Below are 24,007 nucleotides of genomic sequence, written 5' to 3' on the forward strand. Positions count from 1 at the left end.
GACCTTTGGCCTGCTCCAGCTCCAAACTCAGCTCTTGTTGTGATTGGTTGGGAGGTCTGTAGGGTGGGGGTTGTCTCAAAGGGGGCAGGGCTGCACCTGGCGTCTGCAGAGGTGGAAACAATTAAACTTGGTCACCTATCTGTGTCCCAACATTTGATGGCAAATATCCAGTGTGAGAGCCCAGTGTGCTGAGGCTGTGCTGCCCTCTGCTGGACTCACAGTTTGATGTTCATAGAAAGACGAGACTTCACTAACAATGTCAGACTGTTTCTGTTTCATTTGTTTGTGACTCATTTAAAGATAAAGATGGAAGAGACGAGAGGACGTATTGTGACATCCATCCATCTTTCCACAGAGCTCATGGAGTTGGTGTGTTTGGGATTTTGGAGTAAAAACTTCCAACTTTTACAATTAAATAAAAAACCTTGACTCTGTAGCCTGAAACCAAATGTGAGGTATAGTTTCTGTTCTTACCAGAGACTCTGTCCTCCTTGCGTTGTGTTTATTGTAGCTGGGAGGTGTTAGAGACACAGGCCGAAACACACACACACACACACACATTGTGAGACTTGTGTACCACATTTACATTATATGTTAGTAATGTGTGTGTACGCTCACTGTGTGTGTGTTAAACCCCATTCAGACTGGATTGATGTCTGTAGAAGAGGTGATTTTAACATCATATGTTTACAGTAATGATTACAGCCTCCTGTTGGTCTCTAAACTGGCTGCTCCTCCTCTCATTTAAATCCTGTCCGGAGCGACGGCCTTGTACTTTATTGTGAAAATGGAGGAAGTCAAAAATGCTTTTTCCTGATCTAATGGATGCTAACATGCTAACACCAACATACAGTCTCAAAATCCAAAACTCAAATCCAAACTCAAAACCCATCTTTTTGCCATAACTTTCATTAGTTAGTTAGTAATTATTTTATTATCCAGCTGGTGGGTCGGTCTCAGTCTAGATGTAGAATTTAAGCCTAGTAGTCCTGCCAACGAGAATAATATTAACCTAATTTAAGCTATTGCCTCTAAATAACCCCACAAGCACTGCTGTATGCTTCTCTCTCTGTCTCCCCCTTGACCTCCTCCTGGATCCATCTCTTCATATAAGTTCACATTATATATATATATATATATATATATATATATATATCCATTTTTTTCATTTGTTTGATTGTCTGTGTTCTATTTTCATTATGTTGTTACTCTGTACACACGACATCTATTGCACGTCTGTCCGTCCTGGAAGACGGATCCCTCCTCTGTTGCTCATCCTGAGGTTTCTTCCATTTTTTTCCCTGTTAAAAGGGTATTTTCTGCAAGTGTCATACTGTAAAGGACAGAGGTTGTTTACAGATTGTAAAGCCCCCTGAGGCAAATTTGTGATATTGGGCTATACAAATAAAACTGACTTGACTAGATAACAGAAAAATATTCAAACCATCAGGAGAGAAAGACCCCGTAAAAACTCAACAAATGTCTGTATTTGATTACATTTAGTCAAATAGTCTCCAATATAAGTATGCTGAATTCGCTATTAGCAGTTACTGTTACACTACTGCTGCTACTGCTACTGCAGTGTACCCAGGACAACCATCACTGGATTACTTTGATACTGGAGAAAACTTTAAAACGTGATGATTCTCAGTTCTCTCTGATTTTTTAAGTGGATTTATGGACGTTTATTCTGGATGGACATCTTGATATTGTGGTAAGTTACACTGAATGATATCAATGTGTTTCATGTCTGTGTGCTCAGGTTTGACTTTTTGTTTTTACTCAAAATCACCTCACACAGCATCTTTGCCTCCCCTTCAACTATTTTGTCTTGCTGTTATGTCTCTGTCCCGCTGTTTGTCCATGTACATTACAGACCATGATGTTCTGTAATGTCACCATGGTTAACATGTCCTGAATGATGAGTTAAACTACAGACAAGCGTAGTGAAGATTCTATTCCCCACCTCCTCCTGTTATGTTCATCCTATCTGAACAGGGTTTACTGTGTGCGTGTGCTTGTGCGTGTGCGTGTGCGTGTGCGTGTGCGTGTGTGTTAGTACCCGTGGAGTAGCGGACAGGCTCTGGACGATGAAGATGACGGGGCTCGGAGCTGATTTGATGGCATTGACCGCGTCCTCGTGACTGGCCACTCGAAGGTCAACACCCGATACCTGCACAAACACACACACACACACACACACACACACACACACACACACATTAGACAACGTTGAGATGAGACACTTTACCCCTATCTCAGGTGTGACCCTGTAGACCCAGGTATTAACCCCAGGTATTAAGCAGTATTGCCCAGGCTTCCCTCCATCGTCTTCAACTGGTCTGGCATGCTGCAGCTATGATTATCACCGGTTTAACAAAACAAGACCATAGAACTCCAACTCTAGCCTCCTTGCACTGGCTCCCAGTTCAATTTTTCATTGATTTTAAAATTGTATTGCTGACCTTCAAGGCTTTAAATAACCAGGCCCCCAATTATATGAAAGATCTATTAACCCCTTATGAACCCGTGTGCCCTCTTAGATTAGCTGATAGTGACCTTCTGATCATTCCCAGAGTCCGACTGGTGACTAATGGCAATCAGGCTTTTGCAGTCCGGGCCCCCAAACTCTGGAACGACTTACAGTACCTTATGAGATTAGGTCTGCTAAATCTATCACTACTTTTAAATCTCTTCTCAATACATTCTTTTAAAAAAAAAACAGCCTTTATGTCTGTGTGAATTTTATTTCATTGCAATTTATTTACCGATATTGTATTTTATTATTATTATTGTTTAGTTGTATTTGTGTTCCTGTTGTTAAGCACTTGTAACGTTAAGAAAAGGGAGATACAAATGAAGTGTATTATTATTATTAGATCCAGGCATTAGACCCAGCCCTACCTCCAGGATCTTGTCTCCGGTCTTCAGACACTGTGTTTTGTCAGCAGGACTGTTCTCTAAAACCTGTTTGATGAAGATTCCCTTCAGTTCCTCTCCGTTCCTCAGACGCTTGATGACATGATGACCTCCCACGATGCTCAGACCCAAAGATTGACCCTCCTCAAGCCACACCTCCACCCTGCAGGGGAGAAAGACTCTTAATTAGCCCGAAATGGTGGTGATTCAGTGATGTTTAATTTATACATTCAGAAAGGAAAAACAGACTGGTGCCTGTTGACATCCATGTACAACACATACAGCAGGCAGTAGACACCAGCATACAGTGACAAATGTAACCAGAAGAGGGTGACACAGTACTGTGAAACAACCAGGAAAAGAGGAGGAGAGGGAGAAAAGGTGATGGAGGAGTAAGAGAAGATGACAGAAAGGAGACAGAGGAGATAATAAAGAGGAGAAGGAGAAGAAAGAAGGTGATGGAGAAGTGACAGGAGGGGGATCCAGGAGAAAGAGGAGGAGAAAGAGGATAGGGATGCACCGATCCAACTTTTTCAGTGCCGATATCGATAGCGATACCTGGGCTTTGGGTACCAACCGATACCGAGTACCGATCCGATACCAGTGATTAATTAATCAGCTGTATGCCTCACTGTGTGGAAGTGACTGGGATCATTCTGTTATGTGTAAGACAACATCAGGCTGGATTTAATCATCGCTTTCATAACTTTGCAAAACAAAATGTAACAAATAAATACAAAGATAACATAACAAACCCTTTTTAATGCAGCAACAAATTGGTCAAGATTTAACAGGAATTAAAATTCCTGTAACGTATATTGTATATAAACATAGAATATGTTAAATAAAAACTACTTCTGATCCAGCTATTTGAGTCAGTATCGGCCCGATATCCGATCCGGTATCGGTGTATCCAAAAAAGAGGAGGTGATGGTGGATGTGGAGGTGCAGTAGATACTGACTCTGTGTCGGTGTCAGAGTGAGTTCAGAGTCTGGTCTTCATTAAAAGGACAGTGTGTAGGATTTAGTGACATCTAATGGTGTGGTTGCAGATTGCAACCAACTGAGTACCCCTCCTCTGACTCCTCATTTTCCAAGACTGCGGTAACGTGAGCCGCCGAGTGCAAAACCGCCGTTCGCCTTGCTCAAAGGCCATCCATACTATAATATCCTTTTAATTAGGCTGAAATCAGGTCTGTGGTTAACACAAGCTTGAGAGATTTTAACGTTTTGTTCTACGACATAAAATACATCAATACATATCCCACTCATGAATTTTGAAGCCTTAATGTCTTAAAAAAGGCGGTTGCTAACAAGTGTCTAAATGAGACTACTAAAGGTCATCACGCCGACTCGTCCTCCTTTACAGCCTTGTTGTGTATACTCACGCTCATGCGACCGTGGTGGAGTTTGTTGCTAGCCTAACGTTAACTTTTTACTTCTGGCGACTGCATTCACACTTCAAAAATCAGAGAAGTGGTGTTCATTTGTTAAGATTATTTTACGAAACGTAATGTGTAAGCATCATAAACGTGTGTTTGCCACAGAAATTATTTTCTGCAATAATCCAAAACCCAATGGAACAATCCCATTGGCTGTTTGTCAAGGGAACCAGGGCGATGCTAACTTCCTGTTTGGTCTACAAAAATCCGTCATCCCTGGAGCACTCTATAGAATGAGTGAACAAGAAAAGCCCCAAAATGAATTATATATGTTGTTGGTCACATCATGAAGATGTTAAAAAATGGGACTGAGACTTTATGAAGTAACTTGTGAAATAACGCCACACTTGTTAAATGTATGTGTGGTACCTGCGGGGGGGTTCCCAGTGACTGAAGGCAGGCGTTTCCTCTCCCTCCCCCTCCTCTCTTTCAGGAAGATCCCTGCAAACACACACACACACACACACACACACACACACACACACACACACACACACACACACACACACACACACACAATTAGCTACAGGTTTCTGCAGCCGCTCTAGCTGGAGGCTGCAGGTGAAGCAGGTCTCCTACCCGTGGCCTCCTCTGATTGGTAGAGAGGCTCCTCCCTGGCTCCGCCTCTCCCTTCTCTCAGTGTCAGTCATCCTGACGGACCTCCACGGAGAGAAAACAACAAGAACATTTTTCCATCAAGGATATTTCTCTCATCAGATTCACTGCAAAACAACTTCTTGTTTTTTATGTCAAACTTCTTGACTGGTGTGTTTTCTATGTCTTATAATCAGTTATTGAAATGTTGAAATTGGGAACAGCGCAAACAAAAAAAAAGGTTTGTCTTTATTAACCTCTCACTGGACCCCCTGATCAGTCATCATGCTGTGCTGCCAATTATTGTTCAAACTCATAGAGCTGGTGGAGGTCCCAAGTATCTAATCTGACAGGCTGGATTTTAGGGAGATGTGTCTGAAATTATGCACAACACATGTAATATATTGACATCAGATAGATTTGTGCAGCCATAAAAATATGGCAAAACCAAATATGGAAAAACCTTAAAATTAAAGATAATAAAAAAGACTTTGTGTCTGTCAGTATTAAGACTTTACCAGTGAAACATGTTTAGTTCATTTTCACAAATTAAAATGGTTCAGTGATGTTTAATTGATACATTCATCAAGGAAAAATCAGACTGATTTAAACTAATGAGATGCTTGTTGAACACAATTTGACACACATACAGTTTGACATACGTAACCACAAGAGGGCGACACAGGACTGTGAAACAACAACAGGAGGAGGAGGAGACGGAGATGAGGTGGAGGAGTAAGAGACGATGACAGAGGAGATAATAAAGAGGAGAAGGGGACAAAAGGAGGTGATGGAGGAGGTGACAATGAAGATGACGTGATGGAGGAAAAGTAAGAGGAAGAGATTGAGGAGGTGATGGAGGATGTGGAGTTGCGGTAGATACTGACTCTGTGTCGGTGTCTGTCAGAGTGAGTTCAGAGTCTGCTTCACTGTCTCTGGAGTCTGAAATACCTGCTCACACACACGCACACGCACACGCGCACACGCACACGCACACGCACACGCACACACACACACACACACACTATAAGTTAGTAAACTCATATCAGGATATCAAACACACACCCTTTCTCCCTCTACAGCCATGTTTCCATCTACATTTAGAGCAAATTTTATTCAAATCTACAGAAAATCTGAAAAATAAAACATGAATGAATGCTTATTTGCGTCCAGTATTGTTGTGTGAATTTGAGTTCATTGGTTGGTGGAGCTAAACAGCTGGTGGAGCTAATTCTCTGTTCGCTGCCATTAAACCACTGCATGAGAAGAATAGGACACGATTGTACAGTAAGAGCTCCAGTCAAAGCTCAAACGGTGAAAAACCATCTAGAGAACATGATGGAAATATGACATTTCTGTTTGTTTCATGTATTAATGTGAGGAAGGTTACAGTCTCCTCATCGCTGCACACAGATCTGATGTTGTCAGCTCTTCATTTTCAGTCACATGCAACACAACAACTTTTTATACCTCAGAGTAAAAACCTTTTGCGATATTTTAATTCAGCCGTTTTCATAGGCAAAAAGAACATGTACATAAAAACATCTGGATGGAAACACGCCTTATGTCTGCTTGAATTTAGAAAGTTTAACACACACTTGCAGCACTGTGTACCGTCACCGCATTACGCTTCATCCACACTGGGAGCGTCAGGAGTGGTCAGACCAGCTGCATTTCATCTGCGTGTCTGCTGCGTTTCTGCTGCTGTCAGCCCTTTCTTTCTACATAGAGTTTGCCTTTCATAATGGCCATTTCATTTCATTATAAATGTCAGTTATATTTATTTTAAACAGAGAAAGGTTAAGAAACGTGTGGTAACTTGTAAATAATAGTAATAATCCACAATTAAAACCCCGTACTATGTTCATTCTTGGAGCTCTCCACATTTCTGCATGTTCTACCACTGTCCGGCACATATTTCAGAATAAAAGCCTCGTGTTAACAAATGAAGGAATTCTGTCCACAGAAAAAACCCTTGAGGGCTTTTATTATACAGTCAGTAGATCACCTTCACTGTCTGTTGTTGCTGTGAACCGCGCGGCACGCGTCAAAAATAGGCGAGACCTCGAATCTCTAGAAGAGACGCAGCTGACACGCAGCCGAGCCGCGCGTGAGCCATGCGTCTCATGCGGGCAGTGTGGCTGCTCTCACCTGTTAACAAGGATGCCAAAATAAAAAACAACAGGTAACGCAGCCGCCACGCGCTGCTGACGTTCCCAGTGTGGACGAGTCTTTAGACGCCTCTACCACACATCAGATGCATCACACAGACAGAGAAAGAGCAGCACAAACAGGACAGTGGTGTTTGAACTTGATATCTAATCTATAAACCAAAACACGTGTTTCAGAGTGATGGAAGGTCAGAGATGATAATCACATAATAATCTAGGAGGCTTTGTTGTCTTGTGATCTCAACATAACAGCTTTTTCTCTGATCACAACATAATTATTCCGTGGTCACAAAAAAAAACATTCTGACACTTTGAATAGACTTTGATGTCGACATCTTCAAATATTTGTAGTGATCAAAAGAATTTATGAAATGCTTCTTGTTTCGATGAGATCTTCATTGTGTTGGTTGTTGAAGAAAGCTGTGGGGTATGTTGGTAAGCTCAGGGAATAGTAAGGTCCACCCGCATTTATTGTTTTATTGTAATTTAATACTATTTTTGGTCTTTATATATATTTGTATTTATATTATAGATATATATTTTTTGTTTTTGTGTATAGTTTTGAAAGTATGTTATTTATGTATGTGTTTTAAAACCAAATCAATCTTGCAAAGAATATCCCCTTCACCCAGGTGCTCTCTGGCCTTCTGTAACATCTCTCTGTAGGACTTTAAAGGGTGATAATAAAGATTCAGATTCACTTTCTCACCCAGAATCAGGTTTCCTAGAGACACAATGCTTTCACGGTCAGATCTCTGCAGGTCTTCCTCCTCCTCTTCTCTCTCGCTGACCTCCTCCTGCTTCTCTCTGCTCCAAGTCTGAGAGGAAGAAAACAGTGAAAGAAAATGACTCAAAATCACGAATAATATGCCAAATTAATCTGCAGTAGCAGAAAATTGAATGATGCTGATATTAAAGCTGCACATCAAGGATCAATAAATCACTGAGAGGTAGATGCCTGTTGCAACAAAATGTGCATGAAAGCACTGATTATAATGATAATTTCTGAAATAAAGGCAAAGTAAAAATATTAAGAATGTAGTATAATGTGGTAAATTACAAAGTATAACAACAGAGTCATGCCATACTCACCACTCTTTCTCTGCTTAACAACAACACTGTTTTCACAATTATTTCAAGCCACCACTAGAGGCCTGCGAGCCCGTTGGAAGCCAACAGAGTTGATTCGGGCTGGACTCGGCCCATTTTATTTTAGACTGGGCTTCGGTCAGACTCTGGCTCATTTAACTTCTCTCCTTTCATTGTGCCCGATACGTATTTGCTGCTAGATCACGTAGCTTAGCTATTTATTAACATCTACCTCTGTTAATTTGTAAATGTGTAAATTTAAGTTAACTAGTTCTATCTTTTTGCTGCTATCACTGCTTTTATTTCCTTATTTTGAGGAAACCTGCGAAATGTCATCGTACCTGAGTATAATGACAATAAAGATCATTCTGATTCTGATATTTTCTATTGTGGGCATGATTGTTGATGGCACTGGTATTTTTGTTTAAGACTTATAATAAATGTACCTCTTAGTAGTGTGCGTGTGTGTGTGTGTTTTTGTGTGTATCAGAGAGAGCTTAAAGAGATTGGTGTCTAGCTGGGGGCCCACGCAGGCCTCTAGTCTTTGTAACCTTGATTTGAAAGGTGCTACATAAATAAAATAATAATAATTATTATTATTAATCTGGTCTAGATTGCCGTTAATTTACCGTCATTGAAGCTCAACATTTCCTGCAAATGTTTCAAATTAAAAGCCAACCATGAAAGTGTGAGTTCCTGGTAAAGTTACTGTAGTGAATCCTCCGCAGGTAATATATTTACGGTATTATCGCTCCACACTCTCACCTCCTCGGCTCCTCTGGACCGGCTGGAGGAGAGCTTCCACTCCTCCCACGTCGGAGGAGGTTTCCTGGGGAGGGAGCTCACGCTCTCCTCCACTTTCTCCTGTGTTTTCACCTCCTTCTCCTTCTCTTCCTCCACCTCCACCTCCTCGTCCACCGCCATCTCCCTGCCATCCTCCACAGGCAGGAGGTCAGAGGTCAGAGAGAAGGAGGCGTAGCGAGGCAGACCTCCGTCAAGGATAAGCTCCGGCTCCTCTTCTTCCTCTTCATCTTGACGAAGGTCTTCCGGCAGGATGGAGCCGTCACCGAAACCCTGAAACATAAACAATAGTAGAACAGCATTGATCAACAGGGAGGAAGGTCAAAGGTCACAGCAGCAAGATAGTGGCTGAAAAAACATCTTCCTATGAGTCTGATAATGATGATGATGACGATGAAGGAACACATTAAGAGGTGACCTGGATGGCAAAAGTAAGAACACTTTACACGCTAAGTCGTCCACTAGGAGCCAGTGAATACTGACACCTGCCAACTCTCCCCAGTTTCTTCTTCTGCTTCAAAATACTTTAAATTAAATTTAAAAATCATGAAGAATTTTGAGACGGAGCCAGAGGAGATTTGAGAACTAAATTGGGAAAAATCCAAAAAGATAAAAAAGAAAATCCATACTGTCTGTCATCCAAACAGCTCCATCAGTCCACTGGAGCTTGTTTTTTATATATTTAGGACAACCTGGATGTCAGGTAAATGAAAAGACTCCATAAATACATCAGACCTTAGGACCCAGGAGCTTCGAGCTGCCTCCTCAGTGAAGAAACTAAACTGAAAAACCGCAGCTGACACTAAATCTAAAACTTGACTTACTTTGAACATTAGCCTTCATCTCTGAACACATAAAGGTTTTCACCAACTCCCCAAAGAGCCTTCCTCAGCAGATACTGAGGGGATATCCTGTTCTTAACATTACGATGCAGACATTAGCCCGCGCCGGGAAATATTAATGACAACACTTAGGCTAATTTCCATCGACGAAGCCTCATCGTCAAGGACTCTGTTCCTCTTCTTTTAATTTGGGCCTGGGAAGCCGGCCCATCAGGGCCATATAATGGAGGTGAGGAGCAGACGGCGGCAGCAGCAGAGAGCTCATAACGCTAACAGGATGTTCTGCAGACTGATGTGTATTGGCCGTGACTGCCTGGCCTCATATTCATAAGATGAAAAGACGTTGTCATTTAATATCTCTGCCATTAGACGATGAGGACAGTTGAGATGATGAGTCGGTTGGTTCAGTCTCTGCAGCGTCTCAGTGAGGCAGTGTGCTGCTAGATGTTGTGATCTGGACTTGTTTTACTGCAGTGGCATCTACTGTCCAATACTTCAAATTAGGCCTGTCAAAGTTAAAGTGATATAACGCATTAACGTAAATTCGTTTTAACGCCACTCATTTTTTGAACACGTTAACGCAACTTGCGTTTTTTTTAGGTTTCAACAGGGCTCAGTTTTAAAGCTGGAGTGAAGGAATCCATCGGTACCAACCATGCCATACTAGCTTGTTGAGAAGGAGGCTAAATAACGCTCCAAACTTGGCGAGGAAAATCTGGCATGTCCATTTTCAAAGGGGTCCTTTGACCTCTGACCTCCAGATATGTGAATGTAAATGGGTTCTATGGGTGCCCACGAGTCTCCCCTTTACAGACATGCCCACTTTATGATAATCACATGCAGTTTGGGGCAAGTCATAGTCAAGTCAGCACACTGACAGCTGTTGTTGCCTGTTGGGCTGCAGTTTGCCATGTTATGATTTCAGCATATTTTTTTTATTATTTGTATTATTGTTTTATGCTAAATGCAGTACCTGGGAGGGTTTCTGGACAATATTTGTCATCGTTTTGTGTTGGCAATTGATTTCCAATAATTATATTTTTACATTTTCATGCCCACTCCCATGTTGAGGAGAGTATTAAATACTTAACAAATCTCCCTTTAAGGTACATTTTGAAAATATAAAAAAGTGTGATTAATCGCGATGAAATATTTTAATCGATTGACAGCCCTAATTAAAATGTTGATCAGTGATAATTGGTGATCAGCTGCTGTGCCTGGTTGTGTTTTAGACCCAATCTCCGCCTGGTATTAAGGTGATCTGGATCTGGAAAAACTGATAAGACCAGTTCTGGAGGTGTAAATGGCATCTGTACCACGGCTGCAGCTAACAATTGTTTTACTTATTGATTAATCTGCAAATTACGTTCTTGATTGCTCGTTTTGTTCACAACATGTCAGTGAAACAGTGAAAAATGAGCAGTATAATGTGGCATCTTCAGAATATTTGTTTTGCTCGGCCAATAGTCCAAAGCTCAAAGATATGTAGTTCCTAATGCTACGACTAGAAGTTGTAGTGAGGTGGTTTTGTTGAATGAACTTCCAGTCTAAACTTCTTGGGAGCTAACAGTCAGTAATGGATAAAACTAACTAAAAATGCAGCTTTGGGTTGGATTTAGGTCCAACAGACGGACAGACGGGTTCAGTTAGGTCAGGTCTAAAAGACTCAGGTACTGGCCGGGCTTCGAGGCCCTTGCAGAACATTAATACTAACATGTTGAAATTTGCATATTAACATGCATTTTACCAGCGATTGGATGTTAAGGTTTGGTTTGTAACATTTAGCATGTGTACATTTAGCATATTAAAACACTCCCATTTAGTATGTCAGTGAGCCATTTTGGTATTCATCTCAAAGTCTAGGCTGATGAAAACTGGCCAGTTAGTTTTAGAGGTATTCTGTCATAAACTGAAGTGATTAACGAATGGGAACTCTGACCTGTTGGTGGCGCTGAATGAAAAGTCAGAGGATCTCAAAAGTCATTATCTATGAGGAACATAGTCCAATAGTTATTGAGACACACAGCAGAGATATATCTTTAATTCTATTCTACTGTATTTTTTATTTATTTGATCTAGTTTAAAGTAGTAGTCAGTATGTATGTAGAGATTTGTAAATACGGTGTTTTTTGTACTTACCTCGTGTCATTTGTGTGAGTGATGCACTGTTTTGTGAGGTCACAGTGACCTTTGACCACAGAAATCGAATCAGTGTATCTTTGAGTCCGATTGCATGTTTTTGCCAAATTTGAGGAAATTCCCTCAAGGCGTTCCTGAGATATCGCATCCACGAGAATGGGACAGACGTGATGTCACAGTGACTTTGACCACCAAAATTGAATCAGTTCATCCGTGAGTCCAAGTGGACGTTCGCATCAAATTTGTAGAAATTCCCTCCAGGCGTTCCTGAGATATCGCGTTCAAACATAATGCCTCTGGCCATGGCTGTCGCCTGCTCAGAGGCATAAAAACTATTCAGTGGTTCAGATCCCTTTTTGTTGTTGTTCAGTTTCAGTCAGACTTTGGACTGAGTTATTTGGAAGACAACAATACACAGCTACGACTGATGATTTTTTTTTTTTTTGCCAAGAGTCACAAACCTTTCAAAACTGTGGATCTTTAAACGTCTACATAATCAGGTTCCGTCAGTTGAAATGAGACGAGTTAATGTCCTCGTCTGTTTAGCTGTTAAAGGAGACATGAAATCAGAAAACTGTCCAAAGTGGGTCAATAAAATGAACAATAAAAGGACTTGAAGTGAACACAGTAACGGTGTTGGCGGCAGACGTTTCTTTTACAAGAACCAGAGTAAAAGTTGACGGTTGGTGTTACTGTGTTGTCTGACAGCTCTCTGCTGTTTGCCGCCTGTAAACCTGCTTGTTTTCTCTCTTGTATTCATGTTTGACTGGGTTTGAACTGTGACTTGCTGCAGCACTTTATCTGCACAAAGAAGATCAGAATAATGTGATCGCAGCCTGTAACTACAGCAGCAGCAGTCTTCTACATATGACCTCTAAAAGTTAACGAGGTGTGGATGTGTAACGGGGGTCTCTCTCTGGTCAGCGGGCTGGCGTGACCGAGAACGATCCGGCGGTGAAGTGACAGCACCGACCCGGCTGTCTTTATGGAAACCCATCAGAGACCTGTGGGCTGTGAAAAACCCTCTTCAGCCAAATGGGCTGCATATAAAACAGGAAATAAAACGGCAGCACAGAGGACGGCCGCGGCAGATACTGCGGGAGGACAGAAAGTAACACAGTACAACACAGGACACAGGAGAGTACAGTAGAGTACGGCAGAGTGCAATAGAACACAACAGAGAACAGTAGAATACAGCTGAGTACAATATAGTACAGCAGAGTACAGCAGAGTAAAGGAGAGTACAGCAGAGTAAAATCTAATACAGTAAAGTACAGCAAGGGGGGAGCAGAGTACAGTAGAGTACAGTAGAACACAACAAAGTAGAGTAGAATACAGCAGAGTACAGTAGAGTACAGTAAAACACAACAGAGTACAGTAAAATACAGCAGAGGGCAGCAGAGTACAGCAGTGCAGCATAGTATAGTAGAGTACAATAGAGTACTGCAAAGGGCAGCAGAGTATAATAGAGTACAGCAGAGTACAGCAGAGTACAGCAGAGTAAAGTAGATTGCAGCAGTGTGCAACAGAGTACAGTATAGTACAGCAGAGTACAGTAGAGTGCAACAGAGTACAGCAGAGTGCAGTATAGTACAGTAGAGTACAGAAGAGTACAGCACAGTAAAGTAGAGTACAGTAGAGTGCAGCAGAGTACAGTAGAGTAAGGTAGAGTACAACAGAGTGCAGTGGAGTACAGCACAGTACAACAGAGTACAGCACAGTAGAGAACAATAGAGCACAGTAAAGTACAGCAATACTTGTATCTTGTATACAGTATCATCTTGGATATGTGCGCTGTGCAAAAAAGTAGACAATAACTTTTCTACACAAGAGATCTCAATTCATAATTTATAATTTTGTGTTCAGTTATTGAAAATTATTATCTCATGATAACAAGATTTCTTTATCTTTTTCGCACAAAGATAAGCATTTTAACTCGAGCAAGATCATTTTTAAAACATACGACTTATGTTGCACACAAATTATTGTGTTCCACATTCAATTTAGTGTATTATCTTCTGTGTGTAAGATACCGAGTGCCCTCAATATCTTCATACAAAATGCACATATAAATTCACAAGATAATAACTTGTACGTAAAAAAAATTAGAACACCCACATTATCATCATGTGCTTTCAAGATGTTAAAAGGGATAGTTAAAAGAGATAGTTTGGGTGTTTTGAAGTGGGGTTGTATGAGGTACTTATCCATAGTAGGTGTATTATTAGAGTACATGAAGGTCGGCACTCCCCCAGTTTGGAGAGACAAACAGGAGCACCGACACCGGAGCAAAGCAATGTAGTGCTGTGGACGGGGACGCAGAAAATGTATTTTAGCCACCTAAAAGAAAGACTCACCTAAAAACATTAATATCCATTTCAGTGTACGCTATATTTCGAATATTTTCTGATGGCGAACTGAACTGAAAGTGAAACGTATCTATACTGGTTTTATCAGAGAGAGCATAGTTAAGTTTCACTTTCAGTTCAGTTCCCCGCCAGAAAAGAGATGGAAAAGTCTGTCTGACGGCAAGAGAAAGAGCTGAAAATATTCTAAATATAGCGTAGTGGATATAGATTTTTTTAGGTGAGCATTTCTTTTAGGTGATTAAAATATGTTTTTCTGCCGTCCCCGTCCACAGCACTGTAATGCTTTGCTCCAGTGTCGGTGCTCCTGTCCGTTTCTCCAAGCTGGGGGCGTGCCGACCATCATCTGCTGGAGGTAATACACCTACTATGGATAAGTATCTCATCAACCCCACTTCAAAACACCCAAACTATCCCTTTATGATCTACTGTATATCTCTTCAAGATAAGGATCTTAATGAGACTTCTGTACTGAACAATGAACACAACATGCAAAAGATAATAATTTCTGTGCACAAGATTAAAAACTAATAATTCCAGGAGTTCGATTTCAGATAAATAATCTAAAAGCCTTTTCTCTCAGTCTACAAACAATTAAATATTTCCTCTCAAGTCCTGCTTGCTTTGCTTAACACATCCTGATGATTTCACTGTTACAGGAGAGCAAAGACAATATGCTAAAGACACATTTTATTTAATGAACCACTTATAGTTCGGCAAAAGAGACAGAAGAACAGTACTGCAGTAGTATTCGCTGGGAGTACTGCAGTACTGCGTGTACTGATGCTGGAGGACCAAAGTGTCCTCAGAGTACCCCCCAAACCCTCTCCACCCCCCCGACTCACTTAAGAGAGAGATGCTGCTGGTTGAGCTGATAGAGCACTTTATACCATCCAGCCATCCAGCTGAGTCAGCAGCTTCACAGAGACAGAGAGGAGGGAGAGGAGAGATTAAGGAGAGGAGAGAGAGAGGGTGAAAGAAGGTGAAAGAGAGGAGGAGATGATAGAGAAAAGAGGTAAGGAACAGATTTCATGGATAGGTCAGCTTTGATATGTAATCACCACTTTGGCTAAAAACTAAATATGCAAATATAATCCAATTTCCTGCAAAGTTGTTAATTTTTTTTCCCATAGTTCACTACGCCTGAAAAGTTTACCAACATTACAACATGCATCTCCTGATGCTGCTTCAGAGTAAAAGCCTTGGAAAGAAAAAGATGCATGACAACTTTACAACCATATTTCCCTCTGTTAACTGAGTGGGGCTGTCAAAGTGAATGCCGTGTTAACACGTTAACGCAACTTTCAATATTTAGGTTGGAGCGGGCTCAGTTCTAAAGCTAGAGTGAAGATACAAACTAGAAAACCTAATGAATCCATCGGTACAACCCTGTCATACCAGCTTGTTGCAAAGGAGGCTAAATAATGCTCCAAACTTACGCTACATATTGGCGAGGAAAAACTGTCGTGGCCATTGTCGAAGGGGTCCCTTGACCTCTGACCTCCAGATCAGTGAATGTAAATGGGTTCTATGGGTACCCACGAGTCTCCACTTTACAGACATGCCCACTTTATGATAATCACATGCAGTTTGGAGGCAAGTCATAATCAAGTCAGCACACTGACACACTGACAGCTGTTGTTGCCTGTTGGGCTGCAGTTTGCCATGTTACGATTTGAGCATATTGTTTTATGCTAAATGCAGTACCTGTGAGGGTTTCTGGACAATATCTGTCATTGTTTTGTGTTGTTAATTGATTTCCAATAATAAATATATACATACATTTGCATAACGCAGGATATTTGTCCACTCCCATGTTGATAATAGTATTAAATACTTGACAAATTCCCTTTACATTTTCAACAGATAAAGAAAATGTGCGATTCATTTGTGATTAATCACTATTATCTATGGACAATCATGCAATCAATCGCGATTAAATATTTGAATCGATTGACAGCCCTAGTTTATAGTGATCATATACTGTTACTTAGTTGTATTTGTTGCTGCACAAAGTGTGAACTGCAGTCATGAGTGATTGTCGATACAACAAACAAAATACAGTGCAAAAATGTCAAAAACGTGTCTGATGTGATGTATAACATTCCCTCCATGCTTCCTGCCCGTGTCTTCACTGTGAAAAAATAATGGTAATGCTTGGTACATATCTTGGACATAATTCTTTGCGAATTAAATGTAAGGGATCCTGATGAAAAATGATCACTTATGTTGTGTGTTTATGCCAAAAAAAAAGTAATATTGGTGAATAAATCTTATTTTCTAAACTCTCAAATATATTATATTATAAAATATAAATAAATAAACAAAATATCGGCCTCATAAATCCAGTGTCGGTCAGTATCTTCTGTGCACCCTTGTACAATATCGTATATTAATTTAACTACCAAGACAGTCTTCGTACAGTTTATACTTTCTGGTTCTCTTTCTTGACTCCTATTGTTTCATCTTTCTGTAAAAAACTTTAGAAGAGATGTGACAACCAAAAAACAAAAACATTTCATTTATGAACTGTAATTATCTGGACAGTGAAGTATTTGTCATATCATATTCTCTTCCAGTTATCAGTGTTTGTATCGTCTTGTTTTACAGCAGAGAGATAAATTCAGCCTGAACCTGTTGGATGTTTCCACGGAGATAAATCCAGTCTGAACTCTGCATCCATTTCTCATCCGTTCCTGTCATGCTCCACATATTTATTTACATCTATTTATTTCTCTATTTGCTTTTCTTTATAGTCAAATGCCTCAGCAGCGCTGTTCCTCTGATACCCGGACCAATAAAGTAAACTGGAGTGAAATGAGTTAAGAGGGAAGAGATAAAGAGAAAGAAGAGATTTAACTGTGGAAGATGAAGAGAGATGGAGGGAAGAGGCAGCGAGGAGGAGGAAGAGGGAGGAAGAGGGAGGGAGAGAATGATGTGAAAGAGGAGAAAATCTTAATGGTCCAATTAGTCTGGAGTGACTTGATTAACATCTCAGAGAAAGCAAGGGAGAGAGGGAGAGAGAGAGAGAGAGAGAGAGAGAGAGAGAGAGAGAGAGAGAGAGAGAGAGATAACCATTCTCTGTTGAAAGATCTGGTGTTGGATATGAATGTCCTCTAGTTCATTTTATCTATAAAGCTCAAAATCACAAATCACAAATATGCCTCAAAGGGCTTTACAATCTGTACAGAGTACAACACCCACTGCTGTGTTAATGTATGGGCTTACCGGGACTCAAGCCACACACTTTGTGTGGTAGCCTACTCCTGACTGAATGGGAACTGGACAGAGGGCTCTGCACTACCATGCGCGCAACAAGATGCTTCATGCGTAAAGTTGCAACCAGCCACAAGAGAAAAAATGAATTCTTGCAGATGTTTATCTGACTGAGAATGAGACTGTTTCTCTTACTGACTGAGTGAAGGGTGAGTGAAGTATGTCGTAAAGAGAAAGAGGTTATCCTTTGACATGGTAACGTAGATTCCCTCTCCGTTTCTATGTGTGTGTCTGTGTGTTTATGTGTGTAAGCGCACGTATGAATGCATCATGTGTTAGAGAGATGAATATTTTTCTTTTCGTTATCCCAACCTGTTTCTGGCGCTGTACAGCGTCTATAAGCCATAAGCCCTACTGTTTACGGCAATAGAGCTACACCAAATGTCTTTTCCCAGCGGAGGAGTGCTGCTTGCGACATCGCTGCGCGGTTTGAGCTGCGTTTGCCGCACATCACAGTATCACAGCAAAGCCGTCGTGGCGTGGCGAAAGCCGTTGGAAATAACGGGTTTCAGAGCGCAGTGGTGCCGTTGTGTCTGAAAGGGCCTTCAGTTGTTGGAGATTTTTGGATCACACGAGTCTGAAACAATCCTATGCAGCCACCACTAGAATCTAATTCTACAAAAAGTATAATACTAATAATATTAGTGTAGCCTGATCTTTATCTGCACCTGAGCAGAAATACCAGATTTAAACAGAATGTGGCCTCCTAAGTAGCAAAAAAATATATATTAAAAATAGTTTTATATACAGACTTCTGTATAAATTATCCAGAAAGTAAAGTTATTATGATTTTAGTTATACATGAGCAAATCTAATTTTGACAACCTCAGAGCAGACAAATCCCTCCCTGTGATCTTTGGCGCCCCACTAAGGGGGGACCAGACACAAGGTTGGGAACCACTGATTTAAATTATCACTGCATGTTGCAGCATCAAGATTTCCCTACAACCAAGAATAACAGACAAGATCTGCAATGATTAAAATAAAGAAAATAAAAATATGAATTTTTCCTCTGGTTCCAGCCTCTCAAATGTCAGGATTTGATGTTCTTCTTTGTCATATGTGATTGTAAACTAAATATATTTGGATTTTTTGACTGTTGTTCGAATAAAACAAGTTCTATAAATCTAAATAGATCACCTTAGACCAGGGGTCTCCAACCTTTTTTTCCTCGGAGAGTTAATTTGACAAGTTGCCGAGAGCTACTCGTAGCACCAAGGTGTACATCGCCAATAGCAGACATCATTTCTGTCTTACTTTTACGGTCCTTCAATAACGTTTCAGCCACCGCAGTCATCACCTCTATTACAATCCCGCCCTGTTCGTAGACTGCTAACAGCCAGAAAGTCCCATGAAAAGTTGCCGTGGACTTTGGTGAAGTATTGCTCAACGTTACATCTTTTACCGACTGACACGCTCGCACCGCAAATCAGACACACATGTTTAATTGGCAAATAATCATTTTGTGCCAGAAGGATGTATGTGACTTTGATTGGATAGAAATGTAAACAGGTTTACAAATAAACTTTGTGTTATTACATTTATGTAGATATTCTTTGAACCTTTAGCTAATGGTAGCTCACAAGCTACTTGTTAGAGACCCTTGCCTTAGACTGTGGGACATTTTAAAGGGTATTTTTTCCACTAATTTCTGATATTTTATAGACAAAACGATTAAGGAGTGAATTGACAGTACACTGAAGGATGTGGATGGGGATCTGCATACATTTGGTCATAACATGTAGAAGATAAATGTGTGTGTGTGTGTGTGTGTGTGTGTGTGTGTGTGTGTGTGTGTGTGTGTGTTACCTTTGGCACAGGCAGTTGTGTGTTGTTGGGAGACACTTGGCTGCTCCTCTCTGGTCCCTCCAACTGCACAAATAGTTCAGACAGAATAAACACATGAAGCTGCACCTGAAGAAAATGTCATTCATTAGAAACTAGAAGGTGGAGACGTACCACCACCAGAGGCTTGCGGATGCCCAGGCGGACTGTGCCAGGCGGGGCAGACTTCAGGACCTCCACGGCCTGGCCCAGGGTGAGCAGGTCCAACTGGGTCTGGTTGACCGACACCAGCTGGTCTCCGGGAAGTAAACCCCTGTGATGCTCTGCTGAACCGCCGGGGACCAGAGAACGGATCACCATCACACACCGACCGGGATCCAGCGGGTCCTGGACACAAAGTTAAAGATCACCGTTACGTTATATTCATCTGGCTACTTAGATTAAGTACATTCAGCCTCTGTACGAGATTAATACAAGAGATAGACGTCATCAAAGAAAAACACAAACCAAATCAGGCTTTGGAACTCTGCCTGAAGATCCGAGGCGTGCAGAGTCAGTGACATCTTTCAAATCAATTCTCTAAACGTTATCTTTTTAAACAAGCTTTTTATTAATGCAAGTTCAATATTTTATTTCAAAAATTTCCACTTAAAGCTGCAGTGCGTAGAATTGGAGCAAATATGATTAAAAAAAGTTATTTTTGTAAAACGGTCACTATGTCCTGACAGTATTTACAATGTCAGTCATTCGCAAACTCCGACCAGACAGTCAAACTGGGCAGCACTGATCAATAATGTGTCAATATGAATCAATATTCTGTTACTTTAATGCCTATTTCTCGCCTCAAATGTTTTCAGAATCATCTTGTAGTGAACTGTTTAGCTGTAAAATGAGAAAGTTTGAGACCCGGCAGCCATGTTGAGATCAGTTGAGATGTTATTGAAAACCCATACAAAAAAAGATGGAAATGAACACATTCTTGGCACACACTTTGGGAACCACTGAGCTAAAGACCCGTGAACAATCCTCTACTGGAGGCCACCCGTCTGTTTGTCAGCAGGGGGTTCAATCCAGCAACCTTCCAGGAAACAAACTGGACCATAAAACTCAGACTACATCTCTGCCTTTGAACCTGTCGGAGAGTGTGACACAGGTGTGATACGAGCTCAAGAGCTGTGAGGTACAGAAAGCGCCCCTCTTCCTCCTCTTCCTCCCCCATCACAGGAGAGAAAGTCAGAGAGAGGAAGACAGTTATCATCCCATCATTCAGACTGAGTCTCAGCAGAGAGAGACAGGAAAGCAAAGCAGCAGAGAGACAGGCAGGGGGAGACAGAGACCAGAGAAATGACAGAAAATCCATCCAAACAAACACAACAACACACAAACATGCAGAGGGGAGGTCGATGGAAGAAGAGGCTTCACCTCATGATCATCAAACTTTACAGAAACCAACAATAAGGAGGTCAAGCTAAACGAATGGAGGGAGGAAAGACAAATGACCAGATTTAAGGAGATACATTTAAATGTTTAAAATGAAAACTGTCCACAGAAGAAGAGAAGTTTAGAGTTTGATGACTTAAAAACTTTGAAGTGCAAAATGACCCTTTCATGCTCAGTTCAGCAGCTCAGATCTAAAGCAACAACAGGACAGAATCTTAACCGTCTGGTTTCCAACCAGCTCTCAGTAGTTAAAATAACATCTAATAATCCAATATGCTAACGTTTCAGGCCGTGGATCGTCTTAAATCTGATCTGCCTGAGTCTGTAAACACTCTTTGGGTTCAACTGCTGGATGCTCACTTTGCTCTGAGGGTGCATTTCTTTTGTGCACCATCAATCATCATCACAAGTTTCTGTGTGTTCTGTATGTTAATCACTTGCGTAAAGATCATAAACCCTCGTCTCTGTCCAAGGATGGATTTTGGCATCTGTTCGCTGAAGACTGTGAGATGAAGCTGAAAGCTCCAAATGAATAGTAAGTGGAACTTTGAGCTTAGATTGTTATTCCCAAAGGTTAAGTCAGAAATTCAATTCTCAAATTACAAATAGTATCAAAAATATCAGCAAGCAATGCTTTAAAGAACACCCTCTGAAAATCTTGTTTTTGCTGCTCTGATGTCAAAGTGTGCTCCAGGGTGTGTCAGTACACAGGGACATCACTTTGGGTGTCGTCACAGTGCACCCAGAGATGACACAGAGAAACTGCTTTTCAGCCCGCAGTTAAATTACTATTTCAAGTTCCCCAAAGTGTCTGTTGTTATTCGCTATGAACTCAACTACAGTTAATAACAACTTATTATGAGTTATAGATAACAAGACCTTATTAATAGTATAGTTAATAAAGTAAAGTTGATTGTATGATGTTTGTTTCTGTTTTTAAGAAGAGAAACAAGCTTTGCTCTAATATAAGACTTACATCACATTGTGCATCACCTTCAACCGCTATCTTCCCTGTGTCAAGGTCTGATTCACAAAAGATATTGCGCTAATGATATTACAGCGCAAACGTGCTCATAAAGTTTTGTAACTGAGTGCAACTTGCCCTTTTTGCGTCTGATTGCAATTATCCATGTGGCAAAATATAAAGATGTCTTTGCACCAAGAACACAGTAGGCCGAACGACGGCAGAGAGAAAGAGAAACATTACGTTTTCAGGCGAGACGAGGGGCAGAGGCATTCCTCAAAACTTCAGGCAAGAAATTTAAACGTGACCGAGAGAAACCATATTTGGGATTTAATGCCCCAGTCTGTCAGTGCTGTTGGTGTTTTCAAACACACACCTTCAGACTGTAAAAGAAGATGGCATGATGATGCCTTCGCCTGGCTACAATTACTGCTGGAAAGTCTTACCGTGAATGTCTCGTGAATGTGCTTCAGTTACCGCCAACTCTCTGAAGACGCTTCTTTTTGTCTAATTTGTGCCGGTTTAGAGGCCGCAAAAGCTGTGTAATCCTTTCATGAATTTCCCACCGATATTTTAGTTTTTGGGTGAGGTGTTCAACATGAGTTTTGTATCTATACAGAGCCGTACTGGGTGATGCTTCACGGGTCTATTATTTTCTAATTTCCTGAAATTTTTTGGGGAAAAAAAACATATATAAACATATATAATTTGGTACTAATTATGGGGTAGAGACAAACTTCTATTAAACTTCTTCCATCATTTTAATAAGTTAGTTGTAATTCCTTTAAAATAATTTAATTCATTTTTTATAAGCAGTTGTTAGTTTCCATGAGAACTTCAATCAAAAAACAGCTTTATATCATATTTAGAAGTAGTATTAAGTAATATTTATTCTTACCATCAACCCGTTTATTTTTATGATCTTACCGTTAACCGGTTTACATTTCTGGCATTGTGTACATTTTGTTTTTGCACTTTATTGATAACTGTTTGTATTTCGTTTGTATATATTTGCACTCTTTCTTATTTTGTACTGCAACTGCTGCACTGCAATTTCCCTCTTGATAAATAAAGGTGTATCTTATTCATCATTCATTTCATATTGAGAAAGTTATTCTTCATTGATGATATTCATACATGTAGAAATTTCAGATTTTTGCATGTTCAGCTGACCTGCTAGCTTAGCATTTATTTGAACCTATAATTAGTCCCGAAAGAGTTCCTCCTAACGAATGATTAGGAATGTAAGGACCTGTAACATTAAGTCCAGTGTTGTATTAATTATGCAGGTCTTCACTGAGGCCATGGATATAAATGGGAAAGTCAGCGCTTTCAGCTTTTGTGAAACATTTAGTTTTTTTGAAGTTTAGAACAAGTTTTAAAAATAATAAAAGAAGTCTGGAGGTAATTCATTATCTCCGCGGGGCGTAAATTTGGAGGGGATCATGCGTTCAGTCGTGTGTGTGTCTGTCTGTTCGCAGCTAATCTCGCATATTACTGGACCCATCAGCCTAATAGTTTTTGTGCACACTTATGACTGCTCAAGCAACTCTCGTGGTTGTGATGATTCACGATTTCTGAGAAAAACGTTTTTATTGACTGCTCTGTTTTAGCTGACTCCTCACTCCTCTTAACCTGTAGGGACCACAAGTCATCAACAACTGCTAAAATTTAGAATATCGTTTCCACTACGAATTACGCATTGTTCCTGTCCAAATTTGCACGCCAATGCAAGTGGTGTGGATTCATTCAATCAAACATTACAGCAGTGGTCGTTTACAACAGGGCTCAAGACTAACGGCATCCCGTCGTCCTAGATGTGATAGAAAATGTGTTGGGGACAAAAGGAGATCTTAACCGGGACGCTTCTGGGATGAAAGGGATTTTTGTATGCACAGTATTAGGGCTGTTAAAATTAATGCGATAATAACGCATTAACGCAAATTAGTTTTAAGGCCACAAATTTCTTAACCCATTAACGCAACGATTTTTAAGTTGTAGCGGGCTCAGTTATAAAGCTAGAGTGAAGATACTCGTATCATATGAAACTAGAAAAACCTAAAAGGATACCAATGGATTCTTTAGGTTTTTCTAAAGTCATACTAGCTTGTCGAGAACGAGAGTAAATTACGCTCCAAACTTAAACAAAATTTTGGCGAGAAAAAGGGGTCTCTTGACC

The 24,007-nt window shown here is 40.6% G+C and overlaps 1 protein-coding gene across 6 annotated transcripts in view; it reads right to left on the reverse strand.

Annotated features, from left to right (window-relative positions):
- Window positions 1–24,007, reverse strand: part of patj (PATJ crumbs cell polarity complex component) — a 200,292-nt gene that overhangs the window by 120,096 nt on the left and 56,189 nt on the right. For 4 of the 6 annotated variants that reach the window (XM_074636621.1, XM_074636622.1, XM_074636624.1 and 1 more), the window contains 10 exons: window positions 19,599–19,811; window positions 19,449–19,511; window positions 8,981–9,289; window positions 7,836–7,944; window positions 5,843–5,906; window positions 4,941–5,021; window positions 4,731–4,802; window positions 2,905–3,082; window positions 2,063–2,173; window positions 4–103 (listed from right to left, as the gene is read on the reverse strand). In XM_074636621.1, coding sequence (XP_074492722.1) covers window positions 4–103; window positions 2,063–2,173; window positions 2,905–3,082; window positions 4,731–4,802; window positions 4,941–5,021; window positions 5,843–5,906; window positions 7,836–7,944; window positions 8,981–9,289; window positions 19,449–19,511; window positions 19,599–19,811 — 1,300 coding nt within the window. Of the gene's footprint in view, window positions 1–3; window positions 104–2,062; window positions 2,174–2,904; window positions 3,083–4,730; window positions 4,803–4,940; window positions 5,022–5,842; window positions 5,907–7,835; window positions 7,945–8,972; window positions 9,290–19,448; window positions 19,512–19,598; window positions 19,812–24,007 lie in introns of all 6 variants that reach the window. The other 2 variants (XM_074636625.1, XM_074636626.1) reach the window with 2 other exon arrangements.

Source organism: Sebastes fasciatus, chromosome 5 (genome assembly GCF_043250625.1).
Source record: "Sebastes fasciatus isolate fSebFas1 chromosome 5, fSebFas1.pri, whole genome shotgun sequence".
Taxonomy (NCBI): domain Eukaryota; kingdom Metazoa; phylum Chordata; class Actinopteri; order Perciformes; family Sebastidae; genus Sebastes; species Sebastes fasciatus.